Source organism: Grus americana, chromosome 12 (genome assembly GCF_028858705.1).
Source record: "Grus americana isolate bGruAme1 chromosome 12, bGruAme1.mat, whole genome shotgun sequence".
NCBI lineage: Eukaryota > Metazoa > Chordata > Aves > Gruiformes > Gruidae > Grus > Grus americana.
This window is the reverse complement of record NC_072863.1, coordinates 14,789,909-14,816,795: the sequence shown is the minus strand read 5'-3', so window position 1 is coordinate 14,816,795 and position 26,887 is coordinate 14,789,909. Positions and strand designations below refer to the sequence as shown.

The following is a 26,887-nucleotide window of genomic DNA, read 5'->3' as shown; positions in this document are numbered from 1 at the left end:
AAACAAACAGTTACAACCACCTAAATTTGTTAATCTGAGAATTTCTTTTCTCTGATTCTCTTTCATAAACAAAGTATTTTTTCATCAGGCAGTATCCATTATGTTCATCCTTGCTGTAGTTACAAGGCAAAAAATGTGGATTATTGATGAAATAGATCATAATGGCTCTTTCCAAGCCATTATAATTTATCATTTAAATGTGTATTCAATGAGCTTTAATCTGCAAATTTGTCACGATTGGGAGCCACTACGATTTAACAGATTCATTGTGTTTGCTTTATTCTTTTTTTAAAACGATGCATGGTGCATGTTCTGTAGACTACATGTGAAGTAATTTTACCTATCAGAATGGACTTTTAAAAAACTTCCTACAGATGAACAACAGCTGTTTATTGAAGCCCTCAGTCTTCAAAAACACAACAATGCTGAAACACCATATCATTATACTAATAAACGAGTCCTGCAAAATATTCATAACCAGGCATTATGCTCGCTCTTCTGAAAAGTCTCAATCTCCCATTACTTCTAAGAAAACACCATGACCGGTCATATCTGAGATTTCAACTACATACATTTTCTCCAGTCCCCTAAATAGGTACTTTTTCTATTGGGTGAGACAAAGCAAACAAAATCAATGAATGCTCTCTCACTGGTATTAATCAGTCTGAGCTGTGTACCATATATTACCAAGTATCCAACCAATATCAATCCTTATGTGTTTTTTTTTTAATTCACAAGAGTCGATTAATAATAATAAGAATAGTATGTATCACTTTGGCTAAAGCAAAATAGCATAGAAAAAGTTCTGTGTTTTGGAGAAGGAAGGTGATACTGAATTTTTAGCTCAGTGTTTGCATAGCTGCACAATTTTCAAAACTGCAAGAAATGTCAGTAATTGGCAATACATGAGCTTTTACTGGTTTTTGGCTATGACAGATTAGTTCCATATCCAGTTTGTATATAATTCACTTAACACCTTTTCTTACTCAAGTTTTGCAATTTCCTGAATAAAATCCCTCTGAGAGTGAGCTGCACACTATGCGAGCAAACTCCCCCTGTAGTCATCAGGAACATTGCTGTTTGCTTTGAAAGAAGACCTGATGGGTGTATGCAGAAAAGCTTATCAACCCAGAATTCAGATCATCCTCTGGTTGGGATCTCCCTTTCCTTCTTGCCATTATCCATGGAGGCTGCATGGTGCGAAGGCTCCTCAGCCAGGCACGAGGCAAGATGCCAACACGAGATCAGAACTATTCATACCGTGGCATGGTTTACCTCATGCTTTTTCTATTTTGCTGCTCTGAACTGGTTTGGGGTGGGGAGATGGAGGCAAGTGATATGCACATGTGATTGACAGCCGTGCCAAGATTAGTTGGAAACTGTGGCCTCCAAAATGGCTATACGACACTGTGCTCCTCCCGGGTAAGCAGCCTACAGCCCTGCTGTGGCACGGCTGCTCTGGAGCAGCTGAAAGCTCACCAAGCCACCGGGGCTCGGCAGCGAGGAGGCTCTGCGTGCCCCAGGAGGTGGGCTCCAACTGCCCCTCAGGCCATGCCTGCAGGCTGCTAAAAGGAATGACAGTGCTGAAGGCTTTTCTCATTACACATTGCAATATTGTCATTCCACAAAAAGCTAGCAGATAGCTGTAGTAGGACTGCGTGACACCGCTGCTCTCTGCCCACGTGAGGTGCATGTGGGCACTTTCATGCCACCCTTAAGCTTTGTTTGCCCCATGTTCATGTATTAATGAATTATTCATGGATTTTCCGGGGACGGTTGCCTCCAACACAAATATTTCTAAGCATTAAAAGATATGCATCTAAAAATAAAAAAGGAATCATCTATTGGGCTTAACACAAAATAATCTCACATAAAAGGAAGTATTTTTTAACAGCACATATCTACTTTACGGCACTGGTCTCTTAACTTAGTGCTTATGAGTTAGGGAAACAGCCCCTTGGTGGATTACTTTTCATAGTTTGCTCAGTAATGTGTTTACAAAGCCATTGTTACAACTAGATGCTTATATATTTTGATATACAGCATGCACTACAACAGTATATCTTCAGAGATTTCACGCTTATTTTAAAAACCTATTTAAATGTTTCTTTACCTTCCCTCCCAGCAAAACACAAGTTTATTGCCAGATACTCCAAGGCTCCACAGTCCAGGCTGACAGTAATTAAGGCAGTATTAGCGGTGCTTTGCAGGAAATAGAACAGAGGCAAGTGTACAACAGGATGGGCCAAATTCATTGCTGACAGCAACTCCTCTGAAATAACTAACTTACTCTAGGAATTAATTTGACACTTGAAATTTCAAATAATGGCCTCTATTTTTAACTGTCTGACCTTACTGAAGCACATAACTCGAAGCCTGAGAAATGTTAAGTGGATTTTGTTTTCCTTTGTTAGGAAACTGCTCATCTACTCACTTCCTGCCGTGTCTCAAGTCAACAGCCTGCCCCAGGAATCGGTGTTTTGTTAAGACAATACAATGCATTATTTCAATGCAATGCACTTGCTTAATGCTTACCTGCCCTTGAAAAAGGACAGTATTAGCGATAAACATCTCTAAACCATGCAGTGCATGATACAAAACACATTACCCAAAATTTTGTGTTTGTGAACGTCTGTAATATTTCCTCTGATCCTGCAATTATACAATACACCAATACATAACAAATCCAATACTTTGGTAGTACAGTCCAAAGAAAACTAAAGGAAGTACTTTCCTGTGCACACCTTCTACTGGAACTCGGACTCTACTTGAACAGGGTCTTAGGATTTTGCAGTAAGTTTGGACGCTAAGCTTTGACAAAACTATTTCTTCCAAAAATTTAATGCCATCTACCCGCAGCTGTTAAACTTTCATCTAGCTATATATAGTACCTACAATCCAATCTGATTCTGCAGCAGTTATCTAGTTGTACAGAGCATCTAATCCAATTCAACGGTATCTATTTGTCCATTAAGAAACCTCCTACATCTGATATGTAAAATCTATACATTTTAATTTAATTTTTCTTTTTTTTTGGTGAAGAAGACAGCAATCCCTACAGGGACTTTAGACAGAGAGGCTGGTGGCTGCTAGGAGGCAGCATCCTCCTGTGTGATGGGGGGGTCATTCGGGTCCTCCCTTGCCTTGGGAAGGGGAGCAGGGCGCTCAGAGCATCCTCAGGACCCTCAGGTGTTTGGGGAAAGCCACAGGTTAACACGAGATAGTGTTGCAACCCGCTCTTAAAGGTTATTTGACTTTGGGATGAGGGGGATTCCTGGATAAAGTGGAAAAGAGCAGGAAATCCTTTATGTGACCCTCAACACCCTCTGTCTTCAGGTTACAACTGCATTCTGCTCTCCATGGGGAAAAAAAGCAACTTAACCTCCTTTGGCAGTGAAGGACTTGCACTATTATCTCCCTCTGACTGTTGCATTGATTAGATTGGAAAATGAGTAACTTTTATCACACTTGATCTGAAATAGCACTATCTAGCTTATGTTTATCCCGTTACATCTACAGAACAGATAATTGCATGGATCCTGGGAGTCAGACGCGACACTGTGATGTCTCTTTTGATCCCTGGTGTCATGTTAAAGGAGAAAAAAATAGAAAGTTAACCTGTGATTTAACACCGGCCACTGTCTGGCTTCTCCTACCAGCCTGGTCTGAGTGGTTTAGACCTTTGCAAGTGCATGTCTGGCTGCCTTCTCTCCATGCAGTTTGCTTGCTGCCACCTCTAATATCAGAGTCTGTGCTGGATTCTGCAGCATGTGCTTTACTTTGAATTGCCACAGAATTTTGCCTAAAAAAAAAAAAATCAAGACACAGTTATCTGTTTTGTTTTTTTGTTTTTTTTTCCCATTTCTCTCTTCCTTATTTTTTTGAAGTACAGGGAAAGGCAGATTATTTCAATTAAGAGCCTGTCACTGACAATTGTAAGCAACCTTTCTTCAGTTCAGTGCAGCAGTTGCAGTTTTAAGTTTCTCCCTGCTTCTGTCAGGATCTAATTTTCAAGGCCCGGTTGCCATGGCAGCAAGTTGGAATTTTAATCCAGTACTAAAGGTCAAGACAGGTCACCAGTTTCAGTTCCTCTTCAATCTCCCCATAAAGAGCCACAAAAAGAAGCTGAGATAAAGGTCTGACCTAACAAAAAATTCCAGTCTAGCACACAGCCAGACTTGAAGCTATATGATTTGTATAGGCTTTCAAATTTGTCTGGAACTATTGAAATTCATGCTAAATCAAATATGGGCAGCACTGATTCACATTCCTCTCCCTGGGTAGAAAAGCACATATATGTCCTTAAACCACAGTTACACGCATGTACCTTGTCAAGGATAACCAAAAAGCAAATACTTGAGCAGAGTCTAACAGGTAAATAGCTGTGAAAGCAATCCCCTCATTACTGGAGACATTTCCTACTTTCGCAGACTCAGATGAGCCCAGCAGCTGCATCTAAGTCTTTCTTGTCAATATGAGGTAGATGAGTCAACATCTTTCTTTCAAAACCTGTGAAGACCTTTTTTTAAACCATTTCGACTAAACAAGACTTTCCAGTAAGGGACAATTTCCTGAAAGCTGAACTACCTTCAGATTTTGTTTACTATTTTTATCTTGAAGGATAAAAAGCTCCCATGGAAATTAGGAAATAACTTTTTATTTGCCAATTTTCTAGGCCCCCTCCTGTGTTTTCCATAACATGGATTTTAATTAAACAATTGGTTTGCACCTACTGGAGTAAGGCTACAGACAGCGCCCGCCTCCTCCAGGGCTACATCATTTTTTCAGGAAGCTGTGGTTACAGCATTAGGAAAGTCTAAAAATGCATTTTTCTGAGATGCATGGACACAAGTGAGGGAAGCAGCTTTTTCTCCAGGAATTTAGAACAGTAATTAGCCCAGCAGTGGGGAATATTTTCCTTTTTTTCTGTTTGGGAGGATCTATTTGTAAGGTAAAGCTATTCTGAAACTGTGGCTCCAAGGGCTATCCAAGACGGAGGATAATGCAGTGAGCATGGCCTAGCCCCATGGGGTGTTGTGAGAACTTCACTTCATAAAATATAAGCCCTCTGGCCAGAAAATTGATAGGCTTTGGAGCCCTGCTGAGCCCTCGGCCCAAAGGATAATGGTAGCAATATAAGTTCCTCTGGATGGAGAGTGTAAAGCTGAGAAAAATGTGGTGGATTATTTGGGTTGTCAGAGGGATTCAGAGGAAAGATGCAAAGGATTAAGTTGTGATATTAGGAAAAGTGGCTGTTAGTCTTACCTAGGATATTTAGGACACAAATTGGGAGTTTCAAGCCCACTCTGGTATTACGAATGCCAAGCTTCCTGGCAAAATCCATTCTTCTTTCAAGCTTATCACTCATTTCCGATCATGACTATTTTGCAGCACGGTGCAGATGAATCTGGGTGACAATTTTCTCAGTTTGTCTCAGGCTACTGAAGTCTACAAAGCCAGTAAGATGTGACAGTAAGAATGAAAGGGACTAGAGCAAAGAGCATCAGGAAGAAAAAGCCAGAGAGAGAAATGGCTTGGCTCCGAACCTGAGATTTACTGACGAGTCAGAGTTAAGACAAAAGGGAGCAGGGTGAGGTCCAAATTATGGTGGCCAGAAAGCCAAGTAAGAAGTTAGTAAGAAGCGTGCAGCTCACCAAACAAATGGGTGGGAGAGGTACTGCCACTGTGGTGGCTTCCTCTGCTCTATCCTGATTTACATTGTCAGATTTACCGAGTACATTTGTTTTTCCGAAACGAATGTTTAAAGTTGCACCGAAGTTCGGAAGTGATTCCATCCCACAGAAATGAAAATTGGGAGGTCGGTTTGAGACTGGCCTTAAGCCATGAAGGCACAACATATGCTGCTGCCTGCGGAAAAGCTCTTTAAATACAGGGAAACCTGTGGCAGATTTGCAGTCTAACCAGTTTCCAAAATGGGAACTGATACATAGCGGACAGGGAAATACATTCTGAATCCAAACATGTTAATACATGTCATTTACCTGTCTCTATTAATACTGACACGTCAACGGTCGCAGTTCAGTGGTTGCACACATTTGGCAGTGATGCAGTAGTGCATCCTACTTGAGAACAAAGTATTTCAACTGGTACTCGTTAGTTAGGGCAAATAAATGTTGAATTTTTAATGGAGGGTTATACAGTATCAGAGGAAATTCAAATGGTTCAGTGCTCACTTGAGTTGCAATCAGTAACGCTGGCAAGAAGGCAGTTGGTTAGCTTGTTTCAGGCATTCTTAAAGGCAGTAATTATGTAAGTCTCTGATAGTCAGGAAAAATTATTCAACATTGATCAGCAAAATCTAAGAGAATTAATTTAATTCTGTTCCCACAATCTTTTAAACTGATTTATAAACATGTCAGGAGAAAGAGATCATGGAAAAGAATGTATTAGGAAATAACTTTATTTTGACAGGGAGGTTAAACTGTATGTGAGCCAGCTGAATAATGAAAACAAATTAAAAGTCTAATTTAGAAATTATTTTGAATAATGGGCTTATCTTCAAGCATACAGGGCTTTTAATTATGACACTGAATTTTAACGTATTTCACAACAGCTGAAATATTTTGCAAGTTTGCTTCTATAGGCAACTGTCCATAGGAAATGCTTGTATGTTCTATTCCCAATTACTCAGTACTCTGCTCAACAGGAAAAGCCTGTGGCAGTGAGGAACAAAACGATACTATCTTGACTGACTATCATTGCTCCAAACCAAAGAACTCATGAGGCAAAAGGATGCAAAGCAAACTTCTAACTAACAAAACAGTAAATATGAAAGATGAATCACATCTTATCAAAACAGACCCTTCTATTTTAATTTGCTGCTTGTCCCTTTAATATGGTGCATTGGAGCTCTCTAAAGATTAATGGAGTTCCAATTACATGCCACTGTTGTTTCACTTATCATAATTTGTACATGGCAGTGTAAGTCCCTTGTATTCATGACTTTCTCAGTTTACCCAGAGGGAATATCTTTGGAACTTCCTACTTCTAACAAACAGGCAGTACTTAGTCTAATGATTAAAGCTTGCCACACTTGCTAAGTGAAAATGAACGTGTGCTATAAAAGAAAGCAGGCTATCAACACTGTGGGATCAATTGATGCTCTTATGCTTTAATATCATCAATTAAAAAATGTAATTAGAAATACTAAACTTTCAGCTTCTTCAGGGTATGACACCTGGGCTGGATTGTGACTGGAACTCAGATATAGAGTTGGATACATAAATAGAAACATTCTTCCTAATCCAGTTGGAGATGAATTTTACATTTTTGGTTCATGGGATTGAACTGGAAATGATGCATCAACATTGAATGAATCCCAGTTTTTTAAAACTGATTCCTTTCAAAGTTAAGAATTCATCAGTGCTTCTTGATTTGAACGTTCTGAATAACAACATTACTTGTTGTCGCATTATCCAATATACAATCCTTGGTGTAAAATCCTCTTGATGTCTGATTACTCTTCATAAGGACCTCATGCTGATTCATTTCAAACTGTGAATTACCTTTAATTCATAGCTTGAACATGCTGCCAAATTTTGTTTTCCATGCTCCCAGGTGGCTGTCCCTGACACAGTGGAGAACTTCCAAAAAGCCATTAGATACTTACGAAAACTAGTTAGATGTCAAGAAGCACATTTCCATTTTCAAACAGGCTTCCATCAAGTATTATGATAATCTTTGGGATTAGAAAAGTACTGGTATTTACTGAAATTTTTTTAGAACTGTGAAATGAAATCCTGGCCCAAGTGAAAGCAGTGGTGAGCCCCCTTTGAAAAATCCTTGCTGAAATATGACATAAAGAGTTTCAGTTGCTTGTTTTGTTTTTGAGCCCACTGGGTTTAGCTGTTCTCTAGCCCCCACACAGGTTGTGTATCATTAAGTATGATGGATAACAAAAACTCTATAAAGATTAAATAAGTTGTTTTTTGTCTGATCCATAAAAATTTGCTGCTCAAAGTTTTTAATGGTTTCCGGTAGTTCACTGAGCCCACGAGAAGGGCCTTTTAATACTGTATTAATACAGTAAGTATAGGAAGTAATTTTATGACAGGGGAAGAATACCATTATGATTACATTCTTCTTTTTAGCTAGGCTTTTATGGAAACTACCCAAGACTACTCTGCAGTATGATTTCGAAACACAGGATGTGCTTGATTAAAAAGGTTCTGGGTAGTTTCCAACTGGACAGAGGCCAAATGCTAACAACCAAAACAGAACAAAAGGACTGGATGTTTGAGGATGACATACTTGCAATGGTAATTATATAACAGAAACCTAAGTTGGAGCTGAGTTCGTACCCTCAAATTCATGGAAGTTGACAGAAAATCCTTCTCAGTGCAATTGGTTGCACCTTATCTGTTCCTGCTTACTGTGCTTCATAATAAACTAATCAGAGTAGACTGGCTGAAAACTGACTGCACAATACCCAATGGAGATTTACAGTGAATTTGAGATTGAAAAAAAGGGAAGCCAAGTGCCGTAGTTTTACATAGCCTGATTTCAGCTATAAAAATTCACCACGGTATACGCACATGTGTGCACATCAATGTTCAAAATTTCATTTTCATGATTTTTTTGAGTTGAAATTAGAATCTGAGGTTAGTTACATGCACACGTACTCATGTGCAACATAGGTGCAGAATTTAGACACAATCCCAACTACTCTACCTTCTATCATATCTGCTGCAAAGCATTGGGGATTGGGTTTCTCCAGCATGTGGATGTAAAAAAGTACATTGAAGTAGTACAAAAAAGATGAAAACTATATTTCATAAAGCTTTACTTAGACAAGAAGTTGTGCATCTTGCAATCCCCCTACAAAAGCAAGACGCTGGTCAGTTAATCTACCTTGCAGTATCTTGCCTCCATTCTTCCCCTTAGAAGTGGGGACCTGAAGGGTTATCTTGCAAAGATCATATGTCCCATTGGTCTGATCTCCCATGATGCCAATGTTTCTACACCTGTATTCTGTAATGACATACAGCAGCTTGGCTGCTGGAGCAGAACGCAGATTCATGAAAGTAAAGTATCTTTGTTCTGCACGCATCGCTCAACTAGTCATGGTAAACTCAGCGATACGGTGAATGAAAGCACATTACTGCCAATTCCTACAGATTTCTAACAAAGCCAATGGAATCTATAAGACTGTGATTAGGACCAATGTAAATGGAAAATATAACTTAAGTTTCATTTGAATTGCATGTAAACCTAAAAAAGTTTGGGAATATCTAGAAACATGTCCAGGTTAAAAGGTCTCTAACAAAGCATACAGAAGAACGACCCCAAATTCAGTCAGACTTGATCAAATTGAAATACAGATAACAGATCCCATTGACAAAATATATAAGGAATTGTGGGCGACAGATTTTGAAGTCAGTAAGATCATGCTGTATGGTTGACAGTGTAGCAACAAATGTTACTGGGGATAGGCTGGACTGTAATTTCAGTCCTACACTCCAATATCTCTGAGACTGACCAATGTTAGAAAGATTAAATCCTTCTTAATACAGCAGCAATCTGATAAATACTGTATTATTAAAATACACAATGACCGCAGGAGCTGTCAATCTGTCAGGGTTTATTTGGATCACACTATCCAGCTCTACTTGATACCATTACATCTTTCTGCCCCACTCTCTGCTTTAATTTCATTATGTCCTCAAGTACAGTAATTCCCAGTGAAAGTGGTGGTAACTGCACACGCAGATCTGAAGAAACAAATTGGCCTCGTAATACCAAGTCTCACAGTGGACTGCCTTCTAACCTCCCAAAGCCCTATGGAAATTCTTAGAAGCTGCCTTAACAATTTTTCTGCAGTAAAAGAGAAAAAGTGATAGTAATGGGTTAGCTGATCTTCATTTGGAAGCTAAAAATAAAAGTAGCTTTATTGCAGCTCTGATCTCTCATGTGTAAAATCTATCACCTACCATAAGAAGGCAGTTCATTGCAGCAGAAATCTGATTGATAGTACTGGAACTTTAGATCAAGCAGCAGAACAGAGAGCAACTGGTTCATAAAATGTACTCAGTGTCTTCGGGTTTTATATCAGGCTTCCTATAGAGAGCTTTGGTCCCATTAAATGCACTATATACCACTGAGCTCTGAAGCACTATTCTTTTGAAATTCAGCTTATAACTATAAACCATGATTGACAAGTCTATTACTGTTGGTTACAAACTATTGAAATATTGTATTTTATGGTATACTCACTAAAATATTTTTCACAGTGGAATCCAAATACACTTGCTTTAGGAGAAAAATCATTTTAAGATGTAATAATATTTTTTTACCTTTTTTTTTTTTTACTATGGAATGTGCTTGATGTTAGGATTGGATCACTAAGATGTTCTGAAACATGAATGCACCCACTCTGTTATCAAGAACAGTGGGTATAGTTGGCTAGAGTCTTTTAAAAAGCCAAGCCATTACTGGAAATCAAATAGCAAAGGGCAAAACCTAATTTGTTATAAATGCTATTCAGGCAAATTAAGCTATTTATCATCAGCATTCCTACCCAATTCTCATTCAATCTGAAGAAAAAAACCATTTCATTTTAAAATTGAATTAGTTATTTAACCCTAATTTTATAAAGTTTTACTCAACAAACTTCATTTGAATGAGTACTTCCATGATTTGAGTTTATGAGAAAAGAACTGGACCTTCAGAGCCTGGTGAGTACATCCATGGATTTGGCACCCACAGCTAGTCTAGTCCCACGTCTCTCACGTGGTCACACACAAATCGCTGAACTCCAACAAGTCCTTTCCTGTACACAAACCTGCACTAAGAATCAATATATTTAAATTCATTAAAAACAACCCCAACTATGTAGGAATCTCCACGTTGATTCTTCTTCCCCCATAGGAATTTACTTAAAATTGTGTCCTTGGTACATGAGGGGGAACCACTAGAATGGTATTACTTTGAAGTAATTTTAAATGAACATATTGTATTTACACAAATGCCAGTTAAGCTAGTGCAGTTCTGCATTCTGTAGTTTAAAACACTTGAACACTAAAAAAAATAGCAGCTCTGAACTGAAATCAGACCCACACATTTTCATAAGTATAAAACCAACAACCTACTTTTCAAAGTTATTATTTAATTCCTGTTTGTAAATTACTCCTGGGGTAAAAGTAAAAAACCAGTTCAGTCTCAACTCACTGCTACATTATTGCAGCCTTACACCAGAGAAGTACCAAAGAAAAATGGTTTAACACAATGGAGAATTAGCTCTTCCACAATTTTCAACTGTCACATTTATAGATCATGTGTGATTTTCAGTTGTTGCAAAGTGTATGAAACTCAAGACTGGCTTTTCAACACCAGCTAGTAGAATCATTCTGTATGATGTGTTTTACTCTCTCTCACTGTATGAATGTTAAAATTACTGCATCATCTGTTCATTGGGTTGCATTTTCTATTGTAAGAGGCTTAGTATCTGATGAGAGAAGCATAAAAGTGATTTAATTTTGGCAAGCTGTACAACTAAAATCAGCATTATTTCTGCTTAATAAACTCATCTTTCACACATACCTCTGTTAGCTAATGCTTAAAAAGAAGAAACAGTAATAAGCACTGAAAACATAAAACTGGTTTATGGCTAATTTTTAAGGACTACTGAGAACACCTGAACACCAGAACAAGATTACGAGCAGAGCTAGATTTTAGTTACCTTTGGAGAAATAATCTCATTCTTTATGATAAATTTAAAATGAGATTTAAAGCTGGAAATAATCATACTTACGACTTTTGTGGCACTGACTTGGTTGCAACTTTCCCTGCTGGATCACTCCACTCTGCAAACAAAGGAAACACATTTTCAAATGTCAAAAGATTACTGTAGAATTAAAATGCACCCAAAGCTGTCAGCCCATCTAATTATACTTGGTTTCACAACATGCCACAATGCATAACATGTAATAAAAAATGGAACTGATCTGCTTTAGCACCATAGAAATTAATTTTTTAGCCTTTGTTTTAATGATGTTAAGCAGGGGAAAAAAAACCCAACCCAACCCTGACTGTTAGGACTAGGATGATAAAGACCTACTTTGTACATTGTATCCTGAGGTCAGATGTTGGGAGTCCTACAAAGAAGAACACACAAAATGTCAGCATTAGTTAAATAAGATGAAGAAGGTAAGAGACATCCTGGTTTGCTAGATTAAGGGCACTGGCATTACACAAACAGGGAAGGAGATGGTCCAGGGAAGGGATCATATCATCGTTAAGGCAGCACCAGTGACATTAGTTTAAAAAAACATTAACTGTGGAGACAGAGCACCACTGAGGGACCCTTTCTCAGTTCAGACAAGAGCTTGCCCTCAGCTGCTGTAAATCTACACACCCCCTTATGGAGACACTGCACAGATTTATACCCGCAGTGGTCCTAGCCTTTTCCAGGCTTGGCCATGGATGTGTGTATGAGCCATCTATGATGTACAATTTGACCTCAGCATGAATGCAACTATGCATTAAATTCAGCACCACTGCCTTTTTTTTTTTTTTTTTTGATCTTGCTGCTTGGAAATACAGTAACCTTTTATTGATAGTCACCGTTTTTATGTGGACTGCGACACACAGGATTTGATAAAGATGAAGGTAGCAGATCTCCACCTGATGGAAATTAGTCCAAATCCAATGAAATCAATGGAAGTACAACAACAACTTTAAACCAGAAAAGAATCTAGCTTGTAACACTGAGCATGCTAACACTGGGATTCTTGTTGGCTCACAATAACTAAGCTGCTTCCTTAATGTCACAGTGTTTTCTAGCTTAGTTTTTCTCTAGGCTTTATAGTCCGCAGTGATTGTAATCAGCTTTCCTTCCAAGCAGAGTTTGATCATTTGAAATTAAGGTGTTATTTACAACCTCATCTTACAGCCAGGCACTACTTTGCTGGAAGTGTTAGTTCTGTAGGATGTTAAAGTCATTAAAGCCCTCACTGCACTTCCTCTTAGGGCATTATTAGTTCCTAATATTATACTGTGCTGTCAGTCAGTCCCTTGTGAAGTAAATCATGCCCTAAGAGTAAACATGGCACTTTACATTTGAATGTCAAAGGGATAAATTGTTCTGATAAGTTCCGCCTTTTTATCACACTTTTTTATGTATGTTTCTCATGAGGATACTTTTTTTTAATAGTTAAATTGAGAACTTCTAATAAGGCCTGCCTCTGGTTTATATGACTGCACAATCTAGCCACATTATGTCTAAGATCTATAATTTGACTAGCTATACTTGATTTAATGTGATGTTCTGAACAGACACTTCTGTTGTATTTTTTAAAGTAAAACTAGCAAACTCGAAACATTTATGTGCTTGCCTCTTTCCTGAAATGCTAGCTCAAAAAAAAGAAAAAAAAAATATAATTTATATTTTGTATTGAAGTGATATGGTCAAGAATTTTAGGATCAACATTCAACATGCCCAGAAATTAACTTTGATGTGTATCTTAAAAGTTCAAAGCAAACTTAATAGAAACAGAAAAGCAAAACAACATTTTAGCTTCTCTGAACCTATGCTTATATTGCTGCCAATGGAGATAGTGACAGTCTGCAGGACTTAGACCAATTTCTGTAGGGCTCACCAAAAACAGACTGCTAACTTAAGAGATAGTATAAATTTAAAAAAAAAATACAGCTTCCAGTGGGCAAACCCCTCTACTCTCACTGTATTCACACAGGTCAGACTCCACTTTCACCTAAATGGGTTCAACTGACTTTAATTCAAGTTGCAATGAGGGTTATACTCTTCTATGATTATGACTTCCAATGCTTAATGCTGCAGCAGCTAACTGCAGCGACAATGGCAGTGCTAGAGCAGTAACAATCACATTCCATTTAAATAAGGCATTCTGGGCACTGGCTTTGTTTTTTTTTAAGGAGCCACACATACTGCTAAATTCGTATGATTTCCAATTAAGCATGGCGACTGCGTTTCAGACAGGGGAATATCTGCCAAACAGATAAAATCAATAAGAGGAAAATCACATTCAAGCTGCTAAACCAGGATATGATTGCTTGAACCATAATGTCGAGCAGTACCAGTTTTATAAGCTATTTTCCAAGGTCCTGCCTTTAGAAAGAAAGTTTTATGTAGCTCCATGACAGACTGGTGAGGATTTCCCACCCTGGGGAAGTTCTCCCCTTCCCCAAACAACATCAGCTCGCAGTTTTTCAGGTCCCAGCAAAAGATGCCTCCGGCAATAACTGCCCTGGGTACAAGCTTGATCTCCAACAGTGCTACCGGAACCATAGCTAGAAGGCAACAATGGAATTTGGGCTAAAGGTGTGTTCAAATCATACAACTTAACAATGCACCACGTGTTAGGCGAATTGTAGGTACTGTCCAGGCATATGCTTTTGATGTGCAAGTGCTGAGTGCGTGCTTTTAAGAAGGTCGATACTGAGGATCGCGATGTGCAACTTTGTGTGCCTTCGGCATGTGCACACGGACAGATGCCGTAGCACTGTTCACACGCAGGAACATTTTAAGTCACTGTAATTTGACTATGCAGCCTAAACCTCATCATGCCATCAATCACTAAGTAGGAACAAATGACTGTTTCAGCCACTGGATTGCACGAATAATAATGGAAGAAAAACAAAGAAAATATATCGTCCTTGATGTAGAAAGACTCTTATAACAACAGAGATAAAGTTCACTTTGCTGCCGCTGTAACTTCTGCAGCTTTAAATAAGCAGTCCTACTAGTAACAACAGTCTGATTGGGAATTTCCAACTAAAAATAGTCTTAGAAAATGTTGAAAATGGAACCAATTACAAAAATAAACTCTCCAGCGAAGAACACTCAACAGAATAGAATGTTAATCAGGTCACTGGTAATAGCCTACTTGTACCTTGCTTGGGATAGAAAACTTGGTCTGCTCAGCCTTGCCAGGAGTGTGAATAGCAGTAAGAGGAGGAGGCCAGGAATGGGTCATCTCCTAGGGAAGGAAAAAAACATGTTTTTGAAAACAAATTTGTGTACATAAAGAAGAAAGAGAGGAAAAAAATGATCATGTATTCTCCACTGAGCCTGGAGAGGCAACTGCTTAAGGAAGCATCACCGCCCATCCTTACATGGTAGATGAACACCTTAACTACCCCACAGGCAGCACTTCCTGGGAACAAGGGTGAAGACAGGTTTTACTCTTGAAAATTTTGACCATCTGTGTCTTCATCAGGTGGCAGCTGACTCCACCTCTGTGGTCAGCCTGTCAAGCTGTAGGAATGAAGCCGTACCATAGGCAAAGAGCAGGGTTTTACCTGCAAAGCCCGTGCAGGAGGGGGATGCCTCCTGTATTGCACTGGATGCAACCCTAGAGAGGACAGCATGGTGGCAAAATGCAACCCTATTCAAGATTGCATAGTGGCAAAATAAACTAGTGGCCTGTCTAGAAAAAGCTGGAGTGGGCCTGCAGCCTGAATGCCTGGTGTAGAAGAGTGAGGGGACAGTGTCCTACGCACCAAAGCACCTTCTCATAGCACTGGCCATAGGCCCTTACTGTGATGCAATGTCACAGCATCAGAGCACTACCGATTCCATTTTCAAATGAGGGACCGAGAGATTAGGTCATTTGCAGAGGGTTACACAGAAAGCCTGTACTCAACTAGGAAATCCAAGTCTCTGGTGAAGACCTGCCTATCAGACCATCTAAGCAACATGTCCATTTTCTGTATCAGCGTGTTAATTCATCATTTGTATACACATGTTCCAACTATCTACAAAGAAATCACCTGGGTGCCCATGGCTCTGAAATACAAGCAGAAGAGACAGCGCACACGCTGCTTTGTCATACCGAGGCCCAGAACCGCTACCCCGCCACGCTCGCTGGGAGCAGACTGGGGCTTATGTTTGGAGAAGGGCAAAAATCAGTAAAATAGAGAAACTGCAAAAGTGTTGTTTTAGGCAGAGCTTGTAAATGCTCTTCTAATGAGTGTGTTTTATGGTTGATGCTGCTCCGTTCTCTCTTATCTTTGTTTTTTATTTAATAAATACTCAAAGAGGCAGTAATACTTGTCTCTGGCAATCTGTTATATCTTTGTCTTCGTTGTTTTTCTTTGCCTTCAAAGATCAGAAAGGATTCTTTCTTGAGACAAGCGAGACAAAGAGCAAAAGAGGGTCTGATATAGGAAATTTTGCATGCACTGGCAATAATCCTGACCGCAGTAAACTAAACTCCCCAGCTGCCATTTCACACTGGTGAAGACCGGGGCCAGTCACAAGAAAGCTTAGGAACACACAGGTTTCTGTTGGTAACACGACAACTACTGCAAATGGTCCACAGATAAAAATATAGCATAATACAATTAAAGAAAATATAACTGCTGTCAAAAGGGCAGTGTGGTGGGTGCATCTGGGCTAAAGACATGGCCTAAGTGGCTACAGCTGGATGTTGACATATAATTCACTGAAGATACAGCCAGCAAGTTTCAGGGCTCCAGTTGCCCCTCACTAATCACGTGTCATACAGGAGGTTAGGAGAGAGAAAGGAAAGCTATGCACCATGGTCCTCAGTCAGTGGGGCAGGCAGACGTGTAGACTTCCCCCAAGCTCCTGTTAGGCACTGGTATTTTATTGAAATCCACCACATTTCCACCCTTAGCAATGCTGCTACTGCAGCAAGGTCTGGCTGAGCTCCACAAGGGACAGAGCCCAGGAACGACCACTATGGAGACAAGCCTTCACCCAGTCCTGGCGAAAGCAGGAGGGCAGGGCTGGTCCAGCAGCTCAGTCCTACCGGGCTCTGCTGCTCAGCTTCCCCCAGCGCAGTGCACCATGGACACGCTTGTGGCTTATCTGAAGGGCCGCACAGCCACAGACAGTGCCGCCCGGGGCCAAGCTTTGCCAGTTCCTTGTGCAGGTGACCCATGGACAGGGGAGGGTGCAGATGTGTCTGCACTCCTGAAAGAGCTTTTGGGTTTCTGCCTGTGGAGCTCAGGGCCTGTTTTCATTGCACAAAGCCCAAACAGTGGCAATGAGGAGGAAAGAGGGAGGTCATGAACAGCTCATCCCTCCCGGTGGGTGAGGTTGTGGCAGCTCAGTGCAATGACGAGAAGTACGCTATTGTTTGACCTCTTCACAGAGGAAGGCAGAAAAAGATTTAAGCATCTGGTGAACTTTTCTGAGAGATAATATAATCCAAATCCTACATGCCTCTGCCAAATCCTATGCCATAGAGGTTGCTTTGTGGCAAAGCTCTTCATAGCAAAATGATGAAATAGAGACTATATAACATAATTAAGAGAGGGACAGGCAGCCTTATTGAAGGCAGAAATGAAGCATATTATAAAACTGCAATTATAGGCTTGAACTCAGTGTCTTCCTGCCCACGCATAAAAGGCTGGACAGAGAGCCTAGGATTCATGGGAAGGTGATGCCAGCAAATATTTCTGAACATTCACTGCCAAAATGCATCTGGTGTCCACTGTGTACCATGTCGGTGGGCTCACGTGTAAGCAAATGTAATCATCTCCCTGTTAGGGGACACCTGAATATAAAACAGTGGGAAAAGGAAAAAATGAGTCTGCTATTACTTGAGGAAATTCAATTACAAGGTAAGAATTCCTGACTCTACTGAGGTCAGAGGCAAAAGTCAACTTCAGTGAGGTATCCAATCTGTGTGTGACCTTGTGAGCATGAAAGTCTATTTCAAAGGTACAAGCGGGCTATATTGAAGCATTTCACTTCAATTATCACTGTAATAAAAATTATTGGATAGAAAATTCCAGATAGGATCACACATGCAAAACAACACAAGTATTTGAAGCTCAGCATATAAACAAACACTGCGTGTGGAAGTACGTAGTTACTTAAAGAAACATACCTGTATCTACCTACAGATAGGTGCCACAGCACTGTTAACCAAAGAACCTTGAATGATCGTAGAGAAAGTTTTGAGTCTACTCGTCTGAAAAATGTCACTTCAAAATGTATGGGCAGGAACCCCATACCGACCGCCACGCAGCTGCATATTACACTCACACAGAGCACTACTGAGTGACAGAATGACACGCAAAAATGGCCCTGCACTGCTTTCAGGGAAGGGTCAAACCCCCAACCCCACATCCTGCAGAGATGTGACCGTCTGCTTAACTCTCTCCTATTCTGTTCCTTAAGCACATGCACATTACTTTGGAGAATCAGAAGAAAGGATGTCATTTGTTTAATCATCCACATGACTTCACCATTCTTCGCAAGGACCCATTTCTTTTGGAGGTCCCTCATCTTTAAGTACTTGCTAAGCTCTATTTTGTTTAACTTGTGAAATTTGATATATCTACCTTATAATATGTTATGACTATAAAGAACCACACAGACAGTGTGTGTTGCGTATGCATCCATTAAGATGTATATATAAACATCTTGGTTTGTAAATACCTGGGAACGTAGGCAGGGAATTGCGTTCTTTTTTTTTTTCCCCAGGAAAAGTTAAAAAACTTTAATGAATCCAAATTTGGAAGTATTTAGAAATTCCTGGAAGTAACAATAATAAAACCGAGCATATGAAATGTTTTAAAGAGGAATTTAATGGAAACAAAGTAATCCCACAAAATTGAGTTAGGATTTATTTTCACATGGTTTGGACTTAAAATAATTCCAAAATCATGTCAACTGTTGGAGTGGGTAGATGACTGCTATGGAAGCATGCATTTTTTTATAGACCTGGAGATTAAATGAGAAAGTAAACCTGCACAGTTTGTTGGCTTAAAAGCCTCTGTGGTCCTCTGATGTAGTAACATCAAGCATCCTCCTTTCTGAAAATTATTTAAACATTGTTTTAATTGACTCCATGTGCTTTATTTATTAGAGCTAGGCACGCTCATCTCTTCAGCTAAGTCTGCTTTTTTCAGCTACAAAAGCCCTCAGGTAAGTAACTAAGACGGACATATGCAGACGCGATCTAATGAATCACCAAAAATACAAATACTCCAAGCAAATTTTTTAAGGGCTGCAGAGGTACAAGGCCAAATCATGATTTAAATGGAAGGAGAGGACTGGGGAAGGATTTAAACTTGCAAGTTTCTAAGGAAAAGGTCAGAGCGAGAGAATTGAGTACAGGCGATATGGGGCAGATGGTAAATAGCTTTACAAAACCAGTCCCTAAAATTAATAGCCGCCTTCAAGATTTATTTCCTTTTCTGTGTTTCATTTTTCCATCATTTCCTTCTTGTTCAAAAGAAAGTGTGCAGCGTTTTTAAATACAGATAAAAGCACTGAGCCAGACTCTAAGAGAACATTATGGAAAAAAGCAGCTAGACTGTGTACTCTGCGTTCCTACTGAGGCAGCTTCCCTTCCTACAGTGCACTCGAAACTGCTTAGCCTGATCTAATTTGAAGTCTCCCAAGATATAGGGCTCATGCTACTTCCCTTGGGAGAATTGAGGGGAGGCATGAGAACAGTCTTCAATTACAGAAAGAGCTGTTGCTAAAGGAGAGAATAATCTGTTCTCCAGTTTTATGGTGGATATGAACTTAAACTGCAGCCGGAAAGATTCCAGTTAGACATAAGAAAAAGCTATCTAATGGTAAGGACCATGCTGCACTGAAACAGATTGCTCAGAAAGCTACAACACACACTCCATCTTTGGAGGAACACACTTAAGAACAGATTAGCACACATCAGTCAGGCATAGCTTAGGCAGAATTGATTCCTGCATTGGGACAGGGATGTGTATTAGATGATGAGATTTCTAAGACCCTTCCCAACTCTTTTTCTTGTTCTGTAGTTTGATAGATCTCTGTTGGCCAAGTGCAACCCTTACTGTCTCTCTTGTGGATAGCAGATCCACAAAATGCAGAAGAAGAAAGCAACAATATTGGTGGTGTTCTTCTGTGGCATTAGAGTCCACAAAGGCAGTTTCAGGACGGACACTTTGCCCACATTGTTAGAGGGCAGCCAGAGGAGCAGGAGCAGCCCTGCACACATCGCTAGCAATAAACGCAGTCTGAGGCCACTGCTGCTAAAGAGACCTTGTCTGTGGTATTCTCTCTATCAGCTGCCTTTCTCAGTCCTTTTAACTCTTAGCTGAATCTGTTGTTTTAAACTTTCTCCAATTTTTGGTTACACACTATGTTAAAGTTACATTGAAGAAAAATTAATATATGATGAATAGATGTTCTAAGGTTATTACAAACTTGATGTTACAGCTGGTGCTAAGCAACCTACTGCCTTGATGGATAAAGATAACCAAGTGATTTACCATTTATTGAAGACACTATTAATGATTTATTAATGTTTTATTAACTATTTATCAATGCAACCTTAATAAAAAGAGTGTCTTGTTTCACAGTGTCTTTCTGGTTTCTGCATTTATACAAACCTGATCAAACTCTCTCTGTTAGGAAGCCAGTAATGCATGAGGGGCAGCCGCATTTTATGTGTGTGATGCATACTGAATTAAAAACCATCTCAATCCATTTCATCTTTGGGGAAAAGGCTAAGGAAAGAATGAATATATAGATATATATTTATCCATGTACAAGCAAATGACACTAAAGCCTAAAGGAACAAAAAGGCAATAAACCTAAGGGTTGTTTTTCATTCATATTCCTTATGAAGGAAGGGAAATTTGCAGGAGCAGCTGGGAATATCCTGATCAGTAATCTGGCCTGCTTTATACTGGGCCAAAGGCTTCCTGAGGAAGGGGTTTTGATACATTATCAGTATTGACAAGGACATGATAGATAAATCCATGGATATGCATTTGATTATCATGTTTCAGCACTTAAAAAAATACTCAGCATCAAAGGGATATGATATCTTTTTTCCTGTAATGGCAAAAAAAAAAGACTTCAGTGACGGCCTGATGGCCTCCAAGAGAAAGTCAGTTTTCCTGATATGAATGTTAAGACAGGAAACTTTTTACTCATGCAAATGTTTTAGCGAATTTATTTCCAGTGGCGAGTGCCCAGTACATATTTTTGGAGGAATAATGTGGCAGCATCTGCAATGATGCCTTTGTCATACTAGAATTTATCTTGCTGTACCAAAAACTACTAGAAAGTCATCTGGAAAAACAGTGCATACACATATGAGTTTATTATTAAAAAGCTAGAGTTTATTCTACAAAACCCAACCATTTCCCTGACCATGATCTAAAACCACAGTGTTCACCTTGTGGGTTTTATCGATGACAAGAAGTAAGTTCCCTTTGCCCAACTCGGGAATGGGATGCATTCTGTATCCTCCCATGGTAAATTAATATTCCCTTCCATATTAGCAAGGGCAAGGACAGACAAAATGATATTTAGTGAAAATGAATAGAGAAATTGCTTTAGAAGTCAATAGGGGTTGACTATAAACATTACAACATATGTTTGTTTTCCTTTCCTACTTTGTTAACGTTTGGAAACCCACAAAGAAAGTAATAGCAATACGGACATTTTCTTTCTCTGTTGAGCTTCTCAATACTCTCTGGCTCCTGTATACCTCACACTTTTCAATATATTTTCCTCATACTGTAGCTTTTATAACTAATAATGCTCATATTCTTTGCTTAGAGTATTTAGAAGACAAAAAAAAAAAAGGCAAATCATGACTGATGTACTTACTGCTCTAACCAATCTTGTGTATGTGGAGAAAAACCATGCTCCATTACAGTGAGAAGGTATCTCAGCTCAAGAGGCTGTTTTAGGGGGACAGTAATGAAGATACACCACATGAACCCACCACTGGATTTCCGAGTGCGACACAATCCTAAAAGTAACCACTGCCTATATAATAGTGTGTCTACACTGTCAAATGACTTAGCTGCCTGCTGGGTCCTGGGCTCCAAATGGTCCATGCTGTGCATGTAATAGTTCATTCCCAAGGATCCGCCATGAAACAGGTTGGATACTTCTCTCCAAGGTGGATCAGGATTATTTTCTTCAGGGTCCACCTCAGGCAGATCATATGGTCAAAAACTGTCCTGAATATGACTTGCACTGCCCAGGACAGTCCTTCGATTCAATCCCAAGCAGGTTTTGTGCCCTCGAGCACCTTCTCACACATTCTTGGCATTTTCAGGAAGATGCAGCACAACCCCCTAAGGGCACTAGTATAAAAACATCATCATGGCGAACCGCAACAAAACAAGAGGTTGGGAGCAGCTGTATCCCTACTCATGTCACGCTTAGGTCATCTGTATGAGTAAAGTGCAGGAAGGACGGGGACAGGGGGGGTTCACAGAATGTAATTGGCAAAGTAGAATCACACAGTATAAAAAGTGAAAGAGGGCCTTACAGGAAACACATGGGAGAGCCCTCTTGACAAGTTTTATATGATGAGACAGAATTAAGAGTTCTGTGGAAAAGGGACACCTGAGAAATTGTGAAGTTAAAGGTAGATGCATCCTGCACGTATGATGGCCTCTCTGACCCATGCCGTCTTTGTCTTAGACCGTTCCCTAAGCTTTCTAGTGAAAATTCAGGAGACGAGCAGGAGCCAGTGCTGTCTTTGTGACAAGCCATGAGCCTTTGGAGAGTCCAAAGACAGGCACGTACTGAGCGGGAATAATGACACTGAGGTAACTCCACTTCCCATCCAAGACAGACAGGAGACGTCTTCTCTACTTGCAGAATATGTGGGGTTTGTTAAGCATAGCCCATAATGGCTGCATGCAAGGAAAGGATGATCAAAGCTTTGAAGTTTTGCCAAACACATATGAGATGCTAGGCCATGTGAGGGATTCATATTTCCTTCTTCTGGACAGACCTACTGATGGGTCAGGAACATGGAACTGCCAGAACGGGTCAGACTCAAGGTCCCACTCATCTGGGATGCTGGTGAACAGTGGTTGGTGATGTGTCTTTCACAGAGCACTTCAAGAACACCAGAGCAATCATGAGGGTAAAATCCTGATCCTCCATACTTAGTAATCCTCAGCTGTGCTGAAATTCTATCTAATACTGCATCCAGAACTTGATATTCAGCTAACACCAGTTCTAGAGTCCTAAAAGTTAATGATACACCCATAAATATTCAGGTACTTGCAGTCACGTGTACTAAATCCACTTCCAGAAAGCGAGGCATCCCTCATCTGTCACTCTCAGTAACTAAACTAATGACTTCGTTGCCCAATACACAGCACCAGAGTCTTGCTGTGGATAGTATGGCCAATGCAACACCTCCTGTTCTTGGCACCTTCTTGTCCCCACTGAGATGCACAGCCACATCCCATTGATTTTATTTATTCAAAACGATACTTATTGGTAACCATCTCCAGGGATGGCACATCTAATTTTCATGACGGCCCCAAGAGATAGGAAGTAAGCATTGAACTGTTAAATACAACATAACATCCTGGCAGTACAACAGTTTAATATAAACAAAGGCACAATAAGTAATAAAAAGCTAATTCTTTCAAAAGTTACTAATACCAACATATAATTTCATCTCTGCAATTTAAAAAACATTGGCAACATTTCTCCAAGTAAATAAGCAACTGTGTTTTGAAACTATTCACTGCTGGCACTTGTTTAAGGGAATCTGGTAATTTGTTCCATCCATCCTGAGCTTCACAAGCAAAAAAGCATGTCTTGAATCGCCTGTTTTCTTCTCTGAAACTCAGGGTTCGCACCAAGAAGAGAGCAGAACTATAATTTACAGTTACAAAACAAGACTGTACCTACCCTGAGGCACTCTACTGTGCACATTTATACAATACATCACACCATCTCCTTTACATTGCCAGATATAATCAATTCATGGTTTTTTTCATACAAAAGCCAACAGTGAATTATGTAGTCACATGACAAGACCTTATCCATGTAATTTATTACAAAATGCATTTAATTTCTGGAGCCGCTTATGCCAACATCGTGAAAAAAGAAAATCTCCAAATTCTGTATCAGGCAAAATTAAATTACTAAACTACAAAACTTCTTGTTTTGTAGGCTTAGCACAGAAACTAAGTTTTACATTGTGCACTGAGTTTTAGACCCATGAAACCAGCTTATAACCCACATCCTAACAATATGATGAATCTAAAAATCATCAGGAATTTGAAAGCATCAATTTGTGACAGAAGACACCAGCTTTAGTCTTAACACACGAGCATCGATTATCTGAAATAGCATATAGGAGGAAATTAAGAAACCAGGTTAGGCAACTTATTTGAGTTTAAAGCTGACTTCTTTTGCGTAAGCCATGATTTGCTTTCATTAAAATTGGACTCCAAGTTGTTACTCATGAAATGCAAAGAAATGAAGCTACCACACACTGCTGTAGAAAGCACATCATTGAAATCTTTTACAAAAGCTGGGTTTTGCCTTCAAAACCAGGACTCTGCCAGATATCTTTTATTCTGCTTACCACACAAGCAGTACTGCAGCATGGGTTTTCCTGAGTGGGTGTGCCAGGGTAGCATTTCTTTTTAATGTTGAGTCTTTCCCTCTTACATGGTCTCATCAACACCTCAACTGTAATGCCATTAGAACAGTGGTCTGAGGCTGCAGTGGCAGTGACACAGTGAAAACCTAGAAAAGCTCCAACCTGCCCTTACAGAAGCTGTCCTTTTTCACCATTTCTTCATCTATGTGATCCTCTCCCTGCCATATATCCCAGTTGAAAACTTGCTTTTCCATTAGTGTATGAAGGTGGCACTCTCCCCTACAGAGAATTATTATCTTCCCAGCGCCTATATCAGAGACTACGAATGGCACTTTGAGGGCAAAGGCTGTCTCATTTTTTGTCTTATGCAATGCCTATGACAGTGATGCAATTTCTGAATATTGGCTTGAAATTGGGAACAGTGAATATTGCCTGGAAAATCCTGGGTGGACAACATAGCCAGCTTGATCAGCATTCAGCGAGCCCTGGATGGACGGAAAACTTCGAATTGAAGCCTGATCATTGGATCGCCTAATTTGGCACCATGTTTTTTTATAAGGTTAAAAGCTTAGCATGTTTGCCAAAAAATATACTACGGGTTCTGGCCTGTAACAGAGAGGTAGGGTCCCTGCCACCTCTCATACTCAACCTTTTAATTCTCTTCTCTTACAGAAAGACCTAAGCAGCCACCTGAAACCCTATCATGTGACCCAGCATTTATTATAGTAATTTTAGCCTTTGGAAAAGAACAAACATTTCAGTCTGGATTTCCTTTTCCTCACTTGTGCCTTGAAGCAGGTCTGTTCCTGCATCTGTGTGTCCTGTAAATCATGCCAACAGTCCTCTTTGATCCACTCGGCTAAGCTAACAGGTGTAGAAAAAATGGATGTATGTTATAGAAGATGTTTTGATACAACATATACTTTTTTGGCATGTCAGCCTTACCCAAATAAGCCAGCTTAAAGAGTAAAGAAAACCAAAGCCAAAACATGCTGAGGTCTTTTTTGATCTCCCTTAAGGTATGGAGACTTCAGAGTATTTCTGGTAGACAGATTCCCACTGTCACATGCATGCATTTGATTCTTCATTTCCCAGCTTGTTCCTTCTTGCAAAGCTAATAAGTCTGAGGTTGGAAACATTAAATACTCAGAACTGCCACTAAGATGTATGACAGCTGAGGATGCTTGGTCCCACACAGAGCGGTCCTAACATCTGAAATCAGCATGTTCAGACTATACACCAGATTAACATATCCTCCTCCCATGCCTGCATTTTTAAAAACCTTCTGACAACAAACTATATTGAAACAAACTAACTCCTAAAAACAGGGCTGAAAAAGGGCAAAGTCCATAACCTTCCTGCCTCCAAACACTGCACTACTTTTTTTCCCACAGGAAACCCAGTGAATAGGACACAAAAGCCACGGCACTAAAATGCAGCAAGTTTGGTGCTCCAGCATTTAAAAATTATATATCTACATTAGTAGACGATGACATGTATTATCTTTGTTGCTTCTACATGGCCAAAAAGGAATAGCAAACTGTTCATTAGTCATAGTTTATCAGGGGTCATATGAGCAATCTGGAACAAACTTGGAGCAAGCCCAAGAAAAGACCACCCGGTAGACCCATGGTTGGTAGTTCGCTCTAAGCAGTTAGTGCTATTTGCAACTCCAGCTGGTGGCAAACACTGACAATTACCAGTTATCATACAAGGACGAACTGGAATAAACCTGCCAAAGAATACTTTTTGTTTTTTAAGTACAAAGTGCAATGTATTATCACGTTCAAGCATTACCAAAAGGAGCTGTTGATCTCACTTTGCTGGAAAGACACAAAGGCTAGATGCAGTAACACGGCATTCTTTTTGAAGGGTAACTTGTGTTCTAAGTGAAAGGCACTATAAAATGACAATGCTGCTGCAAAGGAGACAGAATGATATATTTAGTCAAATTCCCAGTCTAAGCCTTTTCAAAGAGCACAAGCAGTTAGCATAACATTCCTTAGGGTTCCTGTATCCTTTCAAACATGATAGCTTTCTTGTAGTTTACACTTATCATATTAAGAAAAATGGTAATGAGGAGATCATGACAACTTCTTTTAAAAGCAACAATGACTCAATTGCCAAAGAAAAAAGGAGTGATAACTATTTTCATGGAAAGAAGCCTCCAGTGAACGCCTCACTGTTGAAGCTGTGTTCTTTGTTTTTGTCTGAACTCAGGAATGACAAGGGGCTGCTCTTCAAAAAAGCCTGAGCACCAGTTTTCATTTGACTGGTACAACACTCCTTTTTCAGATAAACTGGCAGCTCAGACCTCTTATTGAAAACATTAGGGACTCAAGAGGTTAGAAATGATAAAATACTGGAATAAGTGGGAAGGGATTAATTGGCTTGATTTAAAAAAAAAAAAAGAAAAAATCACTACTGGGAATGTTCTCCTACAAACCAAACACCAAGGTTTTTTTTTTTTTCTGAGGCTCAGAAGAATATTTTTAAAGGTTACTGTACCTTGGGGTACACAAACAACATATTCTTTAGCA

The 26,887-nt window shown here is 39.7% G+C and overlaps 1 protein-coding gene across 4 annotated transcripts in view; it reads right to left on the bottom strand.

Annotated features, from left to right (window-relative positions):
- The window catches only part of AFF2 (ALF transcription elongation factor 2), a 349,128-nt gene that overhangs the window by 124,804 nt on the left and 197,437 nt on the right, over nt 1–26,887 (bottom strand). For 3 of the 4 annotated variants that reach the window (XM_054839106.1, XM_054839107.1, XM_054839109.1), the window contains exons 5-7: nt 14,889–14,975; nt 12,077–12,113; nt 11,771–11,822 (exon numbers count right to left, since the gene is read on the bottom strand). In XM_054839106.1, coding sequence (XP_054695081.1) covers nt 11,771–11,822; nt 12,077–12,113; nt 14,889–14,975 — 176 coding nt within the window. The remainder of the gene's footprint in view (nt 1–11,770; nt 11,823–12,076; nt 12,114–14,888; nt 14,976–26,887) is intronic. The other variant, XM_054839108.1, reaches the window with a different exon arrangement.